This window comes from Suncus etruscus, chromosome 13 (genome assembly GCF_024139225.1).
Source record: "Suncus etruscus isolate mSunEtr1 chromosome 13, mSunEtr1.pri.cur, whole genome shotgun sequence".
NCBI lineage: Eukaryota > Metazoa > Chordata > Mammalia > Eulipotyphla > Soricidae > Suncus > Suncus etruscus.
In genome coordinates, this window is record NC_064860.1 from 92,521,429 (window position 1) to 92,538,862 (window position 17,434).

The window sequence follows — 17,434 nt, forward strand, 5'->3', positions numbered from 1 at the left end:
GGCTATAAATATACCTAACAGAACTGGCGAAACTCCTCAGCATCTTCTAAAAAATAGCCTAAAATCAAGTAGCAGTTCTTGCTACCTGTTTCTCTCACACCTCTTAAAGTCCTGTGCGATCTTTATTTATTCAACTTTTCTAGTGTGTTCATGAAGTCAAGTTCTCTGATTTGAATGACAAGCTATTTTCCAGGAGGGAAGGAGAGAGGGAGATGGCACAGCGGGTAGGGCATTTGCTTGCATATCGCCAACCTAGGTTCTATCCTTGGCATTCCTTCAGGCACTGCCAGGAATAACTCCTGAGCGAAGAGCCAGGAGTAAGATCTGAGTGCTGCCAGATGTGAGCCCTATCCCCTAAAAAAGAAAGAAAAAGAGAGAAACTAAGTAAAAATTTACTTCATGCTGGAGGCCTCCATGATTGCATTGAAGAGTGACAAGAAATAGAATCCAGAAACTTCCACACCACAATCCACTTAACTATTTTCTAATACTGACATTTTTTTTATCCCTTTGCCTCTAGAATAAGTGGAGGCAGTATTTATTCTTTTGAATTATTATTTTTTCTATAGAATAATCATAAATATGGGCCACGGATTCAAAAAGCAGCAATAATGTCACATTTTAGTTGAAGTAGTAGACCAAATTATTTGATACAATAATTTTAGAAATCATTTTGATTACTAAATAATGAGTTTAATAATTCACCATTCACAACCACAGTTGAACCATTTTCCCAGTATTCTTGCCATTATAAATAGCTCTTTATGTTTTGCCAATTTGATGGATGGATAAAATAATATTCACATTTTTAATTAGGTTAAAATTGTTTATATGGATAAACTGCCTATTTATAAAAGTTGGCAATTTTTCTGGAAATGAACTGAATATAAGTAATGATGTAGAATTTTCGAGTCTCATTTGAGTCAGGTGTCATTAAAAATCAAGTTATATGGGGCCAGAGTGATGGTGCAAGAGATAGGGCATTTGCCTTGCATGTGATGACCTATGATGGACTGCAGTTTGATCCCCCAGCATCCCATATGGTCCCCCAACCAGAAGTGATTTCTGAGCACATAGCCAGGAGTAACACCTGAGCGTCATCGGGGGTGCCTCCCCAAAATAAATTTATATACTTTTCTTTCAAGATTTGGAGATCTCAAGATTTTTTGAGGGGGGATCAGGGGTTTGGGGGGTATATTCAGCACTGCTCAGGGCTTCCTTCTGGCTTCAACCCCAGTCTGTTACATGCAAGGCCTTAACCACATATAGCTCTGGCTCTTAGAGGCTTGAACTCTGGCTTAAAAAATCCCTTCTAGGGGCCAGAGCAATAGCACAGTGGGTACGGCATTTACCTTGCACGTGGCCAACCTGGGTTCGAACCCTGCATCCCATACAGTCCCCTGAGCCTGCCAGCAGTCCCCTGAGCCTGCCAGGAGTAATATCTGTCTGAGCCAGTAGCAATATCTGAGTACAGAACCTGGAGTAACTCCTGAGCACTGCAGTGTGTAGGCCCAAGCAAATAAACAAAAAACCCTTCTTATCCCCCCACTACAAATTATTCAAATATTCTATTTTTTCATGTGTGTGTGTGTGTGTGTGTGTGTGTGTGTGTGTGTGTGTGTGTGTGTGTGTGTTGGGTGCTATAACAGACTGTGCTTAGGATTTATTCCTGACTGCTATCAAGAATCACTCCTCGCAGACTCAGGACCTTATGGGATTGGGACCTTATGGGACTTGGGGCCTTATAGGACTCGGGACCTTATGGGATGCAGGCTATAGAAACTGGATTAGCTGCATATATTATATCATCGCTCAGGTCTCCTGCTAGAATCCTTTTAACTACTAAGATTTCTTCTTGATTATAGCTTGGGGGCAGAGGCCAGAGTAAAGATTTTTATAAGCATACAAAAAATACCTAGAATAAACTATGAATTCAAAGGTGGGATGGGAGACAGAAGGGGAGCAGTGGCATAAGTAGACATCCATTTCCAACTCTGCTAGCCAGAATAAGAACAAATCTTTTGGAAGCTTTTCCCCTGTACAGGTTGAAATTGATCAAATGAGTGATTTGTAATGTGCCAAGCATAGCATTTGATGTTTTCATTCTCTAGAATTCTAGGGACAAAACAGAATTTCTATCTGGGAATGTTCTATAACTTTCCTCCTAGTAAATCCAAACCTGAGGTCATTCAAAACATTCTTAGCTTAACAGTGTTAGAAACTCCCAGCACAGCTAAGCAGCCTTCTTTTTTTTTTTTCTTCGTAAATTATCATTGTTATCCCTGTTTATTTGAAAATAATTGGTTTAGTCTACAAGTTTAAGGCAAACATACTAATACATTGGCTGCTTTTCAGAAATCATAGTTAGAAAGATTACCGAGTCTGTCCCAAAAGGACTGTTCATTGATTAAAAGTAAGTCTAAGATGCCTTCCTGGGATACATGAATAAACTGAAGTGGTATACAATCAAAAAAGAAAAATCTGTATACCCCCCACCCTGCTCCTTTCCTTTGGGTCCCTTTCACTCAGTTCACCCCAACTCTCAGTTCACCACTGAGACCTTCATCTTCCTGCGTTCTGTTAGATGTCCAACTAAAGTCTGACTTTATTCATAACATTAAATTGTGCATATGCAGATCCAGAATAGTCCCTGAGCACTATTGTGGGGGATGGCTTAAGAAAAAAAAGGAAGGAAGGAAGGAAGGAAGGAAGGAAGGAAGAAAGAAAGAAAGAAAGAAAGAAAGAAAGAAAGAAAGAAAGAAAGAAAGAAAGAAGGAAGGAAGGAAGGAAGGAAGGAAGGAAGAGGAAGAAAAGAAGGAAGGAAGAAGAAGGAAAGAAGGAAGGAAGGAGGAAGAAGGAAGAAGAAAGAAAGAAAGAAAGAAAGAAAGAAAGAAAGAAAGAAAGAAAGAAAGAAAGAAAGAAAAGAAAAGAAAGAAAGAAAGAAAGAAAGAAAGAAAGAAAGAAAGAAAAGAAGAGAAAGAAAGAAAGAAAGAAAGAAAGAAAGAAAGAAAAGAAAAAAGAAGAAAAAGAAAGAAAGAAAGAAAAGAAAGAAAGAAAGAAAAGAAAGAAAGAAAGAAGGAAGGAAGGAAGGAGGAAGGAAGGAAGAAAAAAGAAAGAAAGAAAGAAAGAAAGAAAAGAAGAAAAGAAAGAAAGAAAGAAAGAAAGAAAGAAAGAAAGAAAGAAAGAAAGAAAGAAAGAAAGAAAGAAAGAAAGAAAGAAAGAAAGAAAGAAAAAGAAAAAAGAAAGAAAGATAAAGAAGAAAGAAAGAAAAAGAAAAAAAAAGAAAGAAAAGAGAAAGAAAGAAAGAAGAAAAAATAAATAAAATTGTGCATATGACCATGAAAAAAAAAGCCGCGAAAAAGCTTTCTAAGTGATAGCCAAAACCAGAGCTACTACGATGCTCTGCGCAAGCGCGCCCTCTCCCGGTGTCCAAACAACTTCCGGATTCCCTTTTCGAAGTCCCGCCTTCCAGCTCGGGCCGCATGCGCCGTTCCGCGGCTGTGCGCTTTCTGCCTCTGGGTGGGGTCAGCGTTAGGGCGCAAGGCCTGCTGGGAAGATGGCGGCTTCGGCCATGGCCGCGGTGCTACCTTGTCGGAAGTGGTCTTGGCCTGCCCCCTCCTGCGACCTCTTCCACCGTGTCTTCAGCACCTGGATTGCACGGAAACGGGACCGAGCCCCAAGGTGGCTCCCAGGTCAGTTTCCGAGAGGTGGGATGAGAACTTGATGAACTGAGTGTTGGCGCGGGACTTTTTTGGCGCCCCATTCAAAAAAATGTGCCCCTTTTGCATAGCCCAAAGTCCAGGAGGATTTTTCACAGTTTTGTTGAAGGCTGGGAGGAGAGGTTTGCCACCCAAAAAGTATGCAAGACTTTCCCAGGCCTTTACTGATTTTTTTTTTTTTTTTTTGCACATGATGGATCTTCTGCCTCTCTTTCCTGCAATTTAAGCTCCCACCTAGCAGAAAAATGAGTTGTGCATTTACTCTCAGTTCCCCTTCATCATCTTTTTTAGCTTGAGACTCCCATCTTTTGGGTTTATAAAACTTTATATTTACGACCATACCACCTATTACACTCCTGATGGTTTAGTGCTTGGAATGGAATGAATGTCATTGCAGATGTCATTGTATCCAGGCCCTCACCACCTTTTTTTTTTTTTCACATGATGGATCCTCTTTCTGAATCTCTTTCCTGCATTAAGAGCTCACCCCAGCAGAAAAATGACATATGCATTTACCATAAGTTCCCTTTCATCATCTTTTTAGCTTGAGCCTCCCATCTCTTTGGTTTTTAAGTTCATAGAAAACTTTATATTTACGACTATGCCACCTTTTACACTTCTGGGCAACTGTCAGATGGTAGTGCTTAGAATGGAATGAATTGTCATTGCAGATGTCATTATATTTTATTTTTGTTTTACCTTTTTACACATCTACCTAGTATATTTAACGTCTTTTTTTTTTTTTTTTTTTTTGGTTTTTTTGGGCCACACCCGTTTGATGCTCAGGGGTTACTCCTGGCTGTGCGCTCAGAAATCGCTCCTGGCTTGGGGGGACCATATGGGACGCCAGGGGATCGAACCGCGGTTTGTCCTACGCTAGCGCTTGCAAGGCAGGCACCTTACCTGTAGGGCCACCTTCCCGGTCCCTATTTAACGTCTTCTAATTCACACTCAGGATTGTATATAGACTTCTAACAGATATGTAGCATGCCAGATTATGAACTTTCATCTGTTTGGCAAACGTGCATTGCTGTTTGGAGTACCACATCTCTGGGTCCTTACTTAACTCACCAAGATTACGAAATTGTAATTGACTGGAGTAAATATCTGTGTTGGGAAATAGTTATCTTTCCCAGGGAAGTTAGAAAGGATTATTTGAGTGCTGCTTTAAGGAAATAAGACTTGAACGATTTTGCCCATATAATTCACGAGCCAACACATCTGGCTCCCCTTCAGTCACTTTTCACCAATTTTTTTATTTGTCATATTTGAACTTTAGAAATAATACTTTGTTTAATGAAGTTGTTTTAAATCCAACTTGTAAAATCCAAAGTTAAGAAAACATGAGCTCACGTGGAAAAACACTGAGAAGTTGAGGAAAGTTTCTTTTAATAAAAGAGGTATGGGGATCAGATATCTAGCATAATGGTAAAAGAGTGTGAAGCACTGTGTTCTTTCCCAGCACCAACACCAAAACATGTTTGCCTTGTAGTCCAGGAAAGAAAAGGACCATAAGACAAATATAAATATATATACATATATAAATATATTGGGCTTTAAGGAGAGACATTTATTTCAAAGGAGGCAGTAGAGTTATAAATAACCATTGTTTAAAAGAAAAACCTTTTCAAGGGCCAAAGTGATAGCACAAAGGTAAGGAGAGCATTTACTTTACACACAGTTGACCTAGGTTCAATCCCTGGTATCCCATATGGTCCCCTGAGCCTGCCAGGAGTGATTTCTGAGTGTAGAGCCAGGAGTAACCCGAGTGCAGCTGGTTGTGCCCTTCCCCCCCCAACAAATACCTTGTTGTTTAATTATTTTTGGCCACATGTAATAATTTCCAGATAAGAGGCATGTGCCTCACTGAGCCACATCTCCAACCTTCTTTAAGAGCAAATAGGTTATTTTTTTAGAAAGTGAATTTACTTTGTTAGTATATCCAGTTGTTGTATTTAAAATATACTAAAATATGGGGCCGGAGCAGTGGCACAATCGGTAGAGCATTTGCCTTGCACATGTCAACCTAGGACAGACCACGGTTCAATCCCCCATTGTCCTTTATGGTCCCCCAAGCCAGGAGCGATTTCTGAGCGCATAGCCAGGACTAACCCTTGAGCGTCACTGGGTGTGGCCCAAAATATATGGAGCAAAATATATGCAACCATATTCTAATATATATACTATGACTATATATACTATATAGCTATATATAAACTATATAGTTTAGTATATTACTATAACCATATTTTATGACTAACATTATAACCATATAACCATACTATATATATATGTACATATATATTATATATACACTAAAATATGGTTGCACTATTCACAAAAAAATCAGACCAGCTAATAAAGCACACTGATCAGAGAGAGTTCTTTAAGAAATCTTCCTGAAATGATTCTATCATATTATTTAAAGTTACTTGTAAAGAGAATTCTAGTTAAATCTAGATCAGCTGATATAAAACCATACATGTGTGTTTCTTTGGCTCTTGATTTTGTGGACTTGTAGGGTTGGGGACAGATGCTATACTGATAGCAACTCCCCACTTTAAGACAGTTTCCTAACGGCAACTGTACTTAATTCTCTCTAGCACAAAGTAAAGAAATTAAAATACCTCAAGCATTGTTTTCAATAGAGACAAAAATGAGCCAGAGAGATAGTACAGTGGGTAAGGTTTGCCTTGCTCCTGGCCTAACCACAGTTACATTCCAGGTACCCCATAATAGTCCCCCAAACACCAGCCAGAGTGAACACAAGAGTCAGGAGTAAACCTTCAATACCTATGGATGTGGCCCAGTACCCTTCCCTTCATTTTAAAGAATAAAATGAGACAAAATTCACAAAAGACAAATATGAATGTTGTTTATTCTGTAGGACTAGTGATAGTAAGAAAAAAAATTTTTTTTGACTATCTTGTTGTCTTGATTTTTTGCATTTTGGAAAAATTAAAATTGGACCATGCTCAAAGAAGTTAATGAGTTTTGATTGTGAAGCTATCGTTCAAAGACTTGAGAATTTATACTTAAAGTTTTAAGACTGTATTTGTATACTAGAGTTCATGTTTTGTGTACTTTGTTTAGATTGCAGACAAAAGACATCACCACTCTCTTTTCTTAGTCGACCAGAACTTCCTAACCTTGCTTATAAGAAGCTAAAAGGCAAAAGCCCAGGAATTATCTTCATCCCAGGCTTTCTTTCTGATATGAATGGTACAAAAGCAGTGGCAATTGAGGACTTTTGCAAATCTCTAGGTCACGCCTATATAAGGTAGGAACAATGTATTTCAGAAAAAAAGTGTTGCTACCATTTTAGCCTGGCAATGTATAATTATTCCAGCTCTAACCAAGTGAAGCAAAGGCCAGCATTTTAATAGATTTATTTTAATGGCTTGTAAACTTTTATCTTGTAGTTTAATCTTCTAAATGTAGACTTTAAGAGACATTTTAAGGTCTTAGTTATTGCCCAGTGCTAGCAGGAAAAGAAACTAGCAATAATTAGATGTTTCAGAAAATCAAGCATGACAACAAACCCCATATAATATGTGAGTTTCTTCTAATCTCTTGTAATTATATTGTAATTCTCCTTTGGGGACTTAGACATTTAACCATTTTTATTACCTTTTAAAACATGTGTTTACAGTGGCGTTTGCCTTGCAAGCAGCCGATCCAGGACCAAAGGTGATTGGTTCGAATCCCGTTGTCCCATATGGTCCCCTGTGCCTGCCAGGAGCTATTTCTGAACAGACAGCCAGGAGTAACCCCTGAGCACCGCTGGGTGTGGCCCAAAAACAAAAATAAATAAATAAATAAATAAATAAAACTTGTTTAAAAAAGTAATATATGTACTTGAAAATTGCAAACTTAGTATTATACAATTGTTGTTTGCAAGGAGTTTTCTCTTTCCTTCACTCCTATCATCTGAATACATGCAAGCATGAATAGGGGAATGTGTTATTTAAAATTTTATTTCACAATTCCTAATATTTCCTAGAATATTAACTATTTTATTATAATATTATTATTATTAGGCCTGCTTGTGTTTAACAATTATTTAGTGTCTAATCTTCAGGAAGAGCTAGTCTGGTTTAATAGAATGAGCACTTTCCTAGAATTCAAGAAACACGGGCTCTGGGATTAATTGTAGCAATAACTGAGACAAGATGAGTCAGTAACTTTCTGTTTCTTTTATTTTTATTTTCCTTTTGGGGAAGAATGGGAAGGATACATAGCAGTGTTCAGGGCTTATTCCTGGCTCTGTACTCTGGGATCACTCCTGATGAGGCTTGGAGAACCTCATGGAGTATTGGGGAACCTTGTGAGGTGCCAGGAATTGAACCCAGGTTGGCTGCATTCAGGTTAAGAATCCTATCAGGTGGGGCAGGAGAGCTAGCACAGCGGCATTTGCCTTGCAAACAGCCAACCCAGGACCTACGGTGGTTGGTTCAATCCCATATGGTCCCGGTGCCTACCAGGAGCTATTTTTGACCAGATAGCCAGGAGTAACCCCTGAGCACCGTCGGGTGTGACCCAAAAACAAAATAACAAACCGAAAAAAGAATCCTTTCAGCTGTAATTTTTAAATGTTTTTTTCAACAAAATGTTTAGATTAAGAATTATTGCTAAAAGTTAAACATTTAAAAATATATAAATGAAAAAGTTAAACATTTAGTCATATAAAATTTTACAAGAGTCATTTCATTTGTTTCTATAAAATACAACTTCATAAAATTAATTTTCTAAAAATAAAGATAACTCTACTAACACATTTTTGCATCTGACAACTTTTAAACACAGGAACCGCTAGCAGTCTCAATGCCCTCAACAGTTCCTAATCTAGGATCTAACATTTCCATTAGAGATCATTGAATGAATGTCAGACCTAAAACCAAGTGCCTGCATTTTATGAGGTCCCGGGTTAAGCCATCAGCACGGGGGTGGGGAGGGTAAGAGAGAAAGAAATATATAGAGATAGTTTTCCCCCCTTTTTTCCAGGTTTGATTACACTGGAGTTGGAAAGTCAGAAGGGGACTTTAAAGACTGCACAGTGGGAAAATGGAGAAAAGATGTTCTTTCTATAATTGATGAATTAGCTGTAGGACCACAGGTGATGTTTTTTTAGTAAATACGATAATTGCTGACTCTAAGCTCAGATTTGAGCTGTTTCTTTAGATATTGTTGAATTTTGTCAGTGTTGTTGTAACATTTTGGTACCCAGTTGTAAATGGTTGTCATTTTCACTTTAAAATTTAAGTACCACTTGATGTCTTATTTTACAATTTTTATTTCTAGCTTTTATTCTGCTATTGACCTAATGTCTTAACAAAAAGAAGTTTTAATTTTAATTCTACTTTGTGTCAAATATTAAAAAGTAGGAGCCAGTGGATATAAGAGAACAGAAACTATGTAAATATATATACATACCTATTTATATATGATATACTGTTGTTCATTTTACTTACACACAAGTGTCCGTAAATTCCCTTTACACTGTACATGTTATTATTTTTAGATATTAGTTGGATCTAGCCTCGGTGGTTGGCTTATGCTTCATGCTGCCATCGCTCGGCCAGAAAAGGTAGTTGCTGTTATTGGGATCGCTACAGCCGCAGATGCGCTAGTGACACAGTTTAACCAGCTTCCTTTTGAGGTAAGCTAGTTATGTTTATCTCCTGTTATTTTTCTGCTCCCTTCCTCTTTGTTTTTTGTTGTTGTTTTTTTTGTTTTGTTTTGTTTTTCTTTTTTTTTGGTTTTTTGGGCCACACCCGTTTGATGCTCAGGGGTTACTCCTGGCTAAATGCTCAGAAATTGCCCCTGGCTTGCTGGGACCATATGGGACACCGGGGTTTCGAACCGCAGTCCTTCCTTGGCTAGTGCTTGCAAGGCAGACACCTTGCCTCTAGCGCCACCTCGCCGGCCCGGTGCTCCCTTCCTCTTCGAATACTTGTTAATGTATTTTGTCTTTTGAGTTATGCTGGCCATCTTTAGTATTACATACAATCCCTGTGCCTTCTTTAATTATATGGCCTTTTATTTAAGGTCTGCTCTCTTGTTAGTCCCTTTCTACTTGTCAACTATTTGTGCCACCTTAATGAAATTACACTTAAATATTTTAGAAACAACATTTTCTTTATTAACCACTTTAACTTACTTGGATCATTCATCTTAATCTCTTTTGTACTTCATCCTTACTTTGTTGCATTTTGGAAATAGTACCAATGCTTATAGTAATTTTAGAATTGGTTAATCAGTTAGGAACCTTTTTGTGGGGCTCCAGGCGTACTCCTGACTCTGCACTCAGGGATCACACCTGGCAGACTCAGGTGCTGAGGAACAAACCCGGGTCAGCCACATGCAAGGCAAGAGCCTTACCCGTTGTTTTCACTTGTGAGTCTAAGTTCCTAAAAGTCTTAGGCATAGAAAATTAAAGAAACACAATTTGTGGGCCGGAGAGATAGCATGGAGGTAAGGCGTTTGCCTTGCATGCAGGACAGTGGTTCGAATCCCGGCATCCCATATGGTCCCCTGAGCCTGCAAAGAGCGATTTCTGAGCATAGAGCTTGGAGTAACAAACACCTGAGTGCTGCCAGGTGTGACTCCCCCCCCCCCCAAAAAAAAAGAAACAGTCTGTCTGTTGAGAAGTTCATCAAAAGTAGGGGCTAGAGAGGTGGCACAAACTGTAGGGCATTTGTCTTGCACTCGCCAACCTAGGACAGACCGTGGTTCGATCCCCTGGCATCCTATATGGTCCCCAAGCCAGGAATAACCCCTAAGCATCACAGGGTGTGGCCCAAAAACAAAACAAAACAAAAAAATAGTAGTTTCTTGGTAAGAAGCATCAGCATCAACTAAGAACTTACTAGAAATGCATCTTCTTGGGTTTCATCCAAGACCAGCTGAATCAGAAATTGGGAGTCCAGTACTTTATTTTGACAGTGTCCTCCACGCCTTGGTGAAGTTTAGAACTCTTCTTATAAAGTATGTAAAAGCGGAAAGAGGACAAGAAGCACAAGCATATGAAGTGTTGTAGAGTAAGCTGTTCTTGACATTTACCTTTAATTCTACATTGAATCTAGTGCCATATATCATTTATTCTAATTTTATTATTAGATCATTGTATAGTCAGTTTCTTCACGTAATTTTCTATCAAGTTAAAGCTACAAAGCTAGTGTTTCTTGCTTTCAACACCTATTTCTGATTTTTTTTCCTGGATTATTTTTTATATTTTTTTGTTTCATGTCTTAACACAGCTTCATTTTATGCCATTACATCTAAACCATAAGCCCTTTGCTTTTGCAGCAAAGCTGTGGGCTCTTTATTCTTCTGTTCTTTCCATTCCTTATGTCAGTATGAAGCAGAGCTTCTCAAACTCCTCCCACTTAGGACCTTTTTTCATCCAAGAAATGCAGCATGATCAAGTATTTTCTGAAATACTTCAGGTTCATCATGTGCCTGATTTGGAATTAATTTTTGGTTATTGAACATTCAGAAGCATTTTACTGTGGCCAACTTTTTTTCTGACCTTTATGGGGTCACAACCCAGTTTAAGAAGCTAATGTATAGAACTTCTCATGAAGGAAAAGTATTTCAAGGTTATGGCAAATTAGAAAAAAGTTGACTAAAGAAAATTTTTGTTATTTAAAAAGGACAAGTCTGTAGATAATTCTGTTTGTGTTTCCATATCACTTTGAGGGAAAATAGACTGAGAAGAGCAGTCAACCAGGATATAACTTTGTTAATTCTGTATCAGACAATCAGTTGTTACAGAAGCACTTTTGAACCCTTGGTAAACTGAAAGCAGGTAGAAGGAAAGAGCAGGGACTCTAGAACCACTGTCTTCCCAGCACATATCTAGTCCTAACTAGTTCACAGTTAGGTGAGAGGGTGGGAAGTGGTTCCTAGGTTCCTCTCACTGGACTAGAGCCATTTCAACAATGTGAGCCTGTGGTTCAATGTTTCACCAGAAAATACAGACAGAGCTGTCTAGAACCATGTAGTGCTGGAGCTTACTCGGCCCACCCACCCCATCAGAGAGCCTCTATGGACACATCTAGCTATGACTCAGGGGTCTGAAGCACAGTGCCTGTAGAAACACTCAAGGTACCAGGTAGTACCAGGGACTGAGCCAGGGTCAACTGCATCTAAGGCATGTGACTCCTAAACCCTTGTACTATTTCTCTGATCCCAGAAATAGTGATTATTTTTATCTTATTTGACCCTGGAATTAAAGCCCAGGATTTCTCATTTTCTGAGCCATGATTTCTTGACAAAATAATTTTGTCTGAAGATTTATGATTTATTGTCAGTAAATGTTTGATTCATAATACCTATTTTGTGTACCTGGGATTGCATAAAAATTTCTTATAAGAGGTCACCAGTGGGAAAACCCTAGTCTAAGCTATCTTCTAATAATTTTCTCCTCTGGACACTAGAGGGCATCAAGCATGATGAATAACTATTTAGAACCCAATAAATCTAGGTTGGTGGCCCAGATATTTTGAAGAAATTATTCTATTTCCCCCTTCATTTTTCTTTTACTTATAGTGAACCTATACTTAAGTTGCGAAATAAAGCTAATAAATGGAATCCTAATCACAACAGTTACTGACAGCTATAAGTGTATATTTAGCTTTTCTAAGTACCAATATCCTTCTTTTTGTAATAATGAAATAACAGTTAATATGAAGATGTTATGGAATAGCTGTTTAAATACCTGTTATAGTACCTTGAATGTAATGTGTGAATTTTGATAATTATTACATTATTTTTAATTTTCTACTTTATCAAAGACTTACTTTCCTATTCTCCTAAGACTGATGAATTTTAATATTGCATAAATACTTTTGTTCTTCTATTTTTGTCAATAGGTGAAAAAGGAAATAGAGAAGAAAGGCATGTGGACCTTTTCATCAGAATACAGTGACGAAGGAGTTTATAATATCCATTACAGTCTTATTAAAGAAGCAGAATACCATTGCTTGCTACATAGCCCCATTCCTGTGAAGTGCCCTGTAAGATTGCTGCATGGTATGAAGGATAAAGTCATTCCTTGGCATACATCCATACAGGTTGCCGAACGAATAGTCAGCAGAGATGTAGATGTCATTCTCAGAAAACACAGTGATCACCGAATGAAGGAAAAGGCAGACATTCAACTTATTGTGTATACTATTGATGATTTAATTGATAAGCTTTCAACAGCAGTTAGGTAGAATCAAAACTGGCTAATGATGGATAGACTATTAGATGAAGAACAAATTAAAGACCCTCGTACTTAGGGTTTTTTCCTCTTTATTCTGCTGGTAAATATCACGTGCGTAGTTACTTAAATGATATAATTGCACAAGTGGTAGAAATAGTAAAGAAAGTACCAGATGTTGTTAGAAAGCTTTTCTTCAAACCTTTTTTTATTTGAATTTCTCTTATTTTTATTTAATTAAAGAAGAGTTATTTATGTTTTAATATTTACATTAAGTGTGTCAGCTTGAATGTTCTATTTAAAATTGTTTATAAAGGGGCTGGAGAGATAGCACAGCAGAAGGGCATTTGCCTTGCATGCGGCCAACCCTGGAGGGAACCAGTTTAATTCCCGGCATCCATATGGTCCCCCAGCCTGCCAGTGCCAATTTCTGAGTGTAGAGCCAGGAATGACCCCTGAGCACTGCTGAGTGTGGCCCAAAACCAATCAATCAATCAATAAACAAAGCTTAAAAAATAAAATTATTTATAAAGCTTGTTTCTTTTCATTTCATGTTTGCAGGATGAGTTACTTGCAATTCTGATCTTAAAATGAAATTCACAAAATAAAAGGAAATGCTTATTGAAAAAGTATGAAGTTATTAGTCATGTTTTAAAGCATAATAAAGCTTAAAACTGCATTTCATTACTTTTATATTTGGCTTGTTATCTTTGTACTTAAAGTTTATCCTGTTTTTATTTGTTTGAGTATCAAATCTGGGCTTCTGCAGGCAAAACATACCCTTAGACTTTGGGCTACCTCTATGTCCATCAAATTATCGTATTTTTTCACTCCATAAGACACACATAGTTTTTAGACAAGGAAAACAAGAAAAAAATAAAAGTCTCAGCAGTGATCAGATAGTCTTAAACGAGAGTGCTATATGTGACGGTGAAAGTGCATTAATATGATTGCTCATAGTATGTGGTATGTCTGTGCAATAAAGGGGGCGTAACTTTTCCCCCATCTTTTAGGGGGTGAGGAGTACATCTTATGGTACGAGAAATACTGCTATCTTTTTTCAAAGATTGGAAATTTAGGGCTAGAGAGATAGCACAGCTGTAAGTCGTTTGCCTTGCAAGATGCCAACCCAGGAGTCGGTGGTTTGAATCTCATCATCCCCGGGTGTAACACAAAAAATAAAAATAAAGACTGGAAATTTTAGTTATATAACAGGTGATTTACACTTCTAAAGTTTAGCTAATGTTATATAAATGGGAGAATCATCTTTGACAGTAATGTCAAATACTCATATTCTAAAGATTATTTTTCATGTTACTATCTAGCAGCAAATACTCCCTTTATATTAATGTGAACATTAAGTACAATTAGCAGTCATTATCCTCTAAATCAGAGGACTTTCTGAAGTAGATTAAGAAAAAAATATGCAATGCAGAAAAAAAATATTTTAATTAGCCTGTCAATATTAAGTTGGTGTTTTTTATCTTTTAAATTTAGCTGGACTTCGTACCTGCTTAGATTTTGTCAAAAGTAGAACTGTTTTTACTGGTGGTGGGAATACCCCTAATTCATTGTCACTATGTACCTTAAATATTACTTTGAAAGGTTCGTAATTCATTTTTGGTCACAATAAAAATTATTTAAAAAATTGAACTTTTTAAGTTTACAGTATGACAACGATAAGAATATAAAATTTGTATAGATAATTATAAGCCTAGAGAGAGAGAGAGAGAGAGAGAGAGAATGAACATGTATCAAAGATATGTTAAATTCATATTAACAGGGGAGCTTGCAAATGGGAAGGAAGTCTAGTTCATAGAATAATCTGAGGAACTTTTTAGATAATAAACCAAGGGCTAATATGGGTTATGGGTTGTTATTTGTTTTTTTTTTTAAATTATTTTGCCCAAAGAGGTACTGTAGCTGACTTGTTCTCAGAAACAGACCTATTCTCAGAAACCTGTTTACAAGGTTAGTCCTTGAATTGTGCTTGGGAACCTAAATGTTACAAAGGTTTCACTACTACTTTTTCTTACAAAAATGTCTCCTTTGCTTAAACTGTATAAACAAAATGGTTTGCAAGCAGACTGCTTTCCTTTCAGAATGAAATATTAGTAGGTATCAAGCAGAGACCTCCTCTGGAACCATCTTCCAGTTACAACTCACCATTATATTGCTCTCTTAACAAATTTTAGGCAGCATGTATGAGCTATATCAACTTTTTATTGGAAGAATTAAGATCATACTTGACTCTTACCCTAAATTTCTCCAGACTAGCCCTAACTGCTTTGATATTGTAGAGGGTAGGGAGGGTTGATTTGAGAGTCATACCCAGAGGTGCTCAGGGCTTAACTCTCATTCCTGTGATGACATAGATCAAACCCAACCACAAGCAAGGCAAGTATCTCACCCACTGTACTGCATCTCTTGGTCCCCTAGAATTTTTTTTTTTTTTTTGGTTTTTGGGCCACACCCGTTTGACGCTCAGGGGTTACTCCTGGCTATGTGCTCAGAAATCGCCCCTGGCTTGGGGGGACCATATGGGACGCCGGGGGATCAAACCGCGGTCCTTCCTTGGCTAGCGCTTGCAAGGCAGACACCTTACCTCCAGCGCCACCTACCCGGCCCCTAGAATTTCTTTTATATTATTTTATTGTATATTCTTTCATTGTAATAAACCATAGCTGTGAGTAGTATTAAAGCACAGTTTAAAGTCTGCTTTATCCTGTGATTACTGACATAACAGAACCTGGATCTACTTTGGAGCCCTTGACACAGATAAAGAATAAATCATTTTTCTGTAGAGCAATAAAACTACAGCCTGTGAATTATCTTTCATATCAGATGAAAGTCATCTACGAACACTCTTTGTATCACAGTATACAGCTAGAGGGGTTGATAGTGAGCAGAGTAGCTATTAAGGGCCTTCTCCACTTTGTTTCTGTTAAGCCTGAGAAAGGATTTCTTTCCCCATGATCAATACTCTTGAGTTTAAACAAATAAAACCAAATGGAATGTGATTAGATTCAATATGTAATGGTTATATTGCATTAGGTAAGGACAGAGTCTAGGATTTGGCTTAAAATCCTGGATTATAATGTACTCTATCATATGCAATTCATATCCCTAAGATTTGGTTGGTTTTTTTTTTTTAGGAGAAACAAACATTGGTAAAGTATTGGGGTAGGGCCCGGAGAGATAGCACAGCGGTGTTTGCCTTGCAAGCAGCCGATCCAGGACTTAAGGTGGTTGGTTCGAATCCTGGTGTCCCATATGTTCCCCCGTGCCTGCCAGGAGCTATTTCTGAGCAGACAGCCAGGAGTAACCCCTGAGCACCGCCGGGTGTGGCACAAAAACAAAAACAAAAGTATTGGGGTTAAGTAAGCATAGCATTTAGAACTATGAAGTGGAAGACTACTGTCCGGTGAGTGTGATGAAATGAGAAACAAGATAAAGCATGGTGGATTTATACAGGAAAGTGGAGGCAAGGCAGTGTGTAGAGGTAAAGCTGAACTGAATTGCATCTTCCTAATTTCAAGATCCCAAATCTGATTGTTAGTTATGGTATCCTTGCAAATGTTCAGTAGTTAGAAAAGGTGATGAGAGCACAGGTCCTGTACCATGTAAAGGTAGGAAAAGTTGGTTTAAGATTTAATCTAGCTTTGCAGAGGTTATGATCACAAATCCCAAATAAGCTTTTGTTAGTGCAATTTAATGTTTTCTAGTGTATCACTCATTTCTTTAGACCTTTTTTCTCTTTCCCCGGATCCCACCACCCCCCCCCCAAAACTGTTCATGCCAATATTGAGTGACACGGAAAATAATTGAACAACCAACAGCCACGGAGTGCTTCTTTCTGGGAAAGTCCTGCACCACTTTAAAAGCGACTGACATGCAACCTATAAACAATCCTTGCGTGTACAATGGGAAGAAGGAAAAAAAGCTAAAGGAAAGGAAAGTTAAGTAAAACCACATAATAATATGCCTTTGCTTCATCTGCTGAGCTTAGAGGCATTTTCAAACACAAATCTAAACAGTATGCTGTTCTCTGAGCAGCCAATAGAAAGGTCTGAAGGAGAGGGGGAAAAGTGCTCTGGGCAAGACTGAGTTCTAAAAGCAGAGATAGAGGAAGGAGAAAATTAGTCCCCACATAACCATAGCCAAAAGGAATAAAGAGGTCAAAGGATTATAAATGTGTAACTTATTTAAACAAAAAACATCTAAGGCTTATTTTCCAGAGGAAAGAGTATTTTGATAAACATTTAGAGGTCCCCTTTAAGTACAGATCAAAAGCAACTTTTACTTTTGTAAGGTAATCAGTACTTCAACTTGATTTGTTGAGAAATGGGCTGGAGAGAGAGCACAGCGGTAGGGCATTTGCCTTGCAGGACCCAGGACAGAAGGTAGTTCGAATTCCGGCATCCCATATGGTCCCAGTGCCTGCCAGGAGCAATTTGAGTGTAACTCAGAATTTCAGAAGTAACTCCTGGCCGCCGCCCGGTATAAC

The 17,434-nt window shown here is 38.0% G+C and overlaps 1 protein-coding gene across 1 annotated transcript in view; it reads left to right on the plus strand.

Annotated features, from left to right (window-relative positions):
- Window positions 1–3,532: 3,532 nt before the first annotated feature.
- Window positions 3,533–17,434, plus strand: part of LOC126025598 (palmitoyl-protein thioesterase ABHD10, mitochondrial-like) — a 40,245-nt gene continuing 26,343 nt past the window's right edge. Inside the window, exons 1-5 of the mRNA XM_049785397.1 lie at window positions 3,533–3,692; window positions 6,813–6,999; window positions 8,724–8,835; window positions 9,241–9,378; window positions 12,596–12,755. Of these exons, the coding sequence (XP_049641354.1) occupies window positions 3,557–3,692; window positions 6,813–6,999; window positions 8,724–8,835; window positions 9,241–9,378; window positions 12,596–12,755 (733 nt within the window). The 5' untranslated portion in view covers window positions 3,533–3,556. The remainder of the gene's footprint in view (window positions 3,693–6,812; window positions 7,000–8,723; window positions 8,836–9,240; window positions 9,379–12,595; window positions 12,756–17,434) is intronic.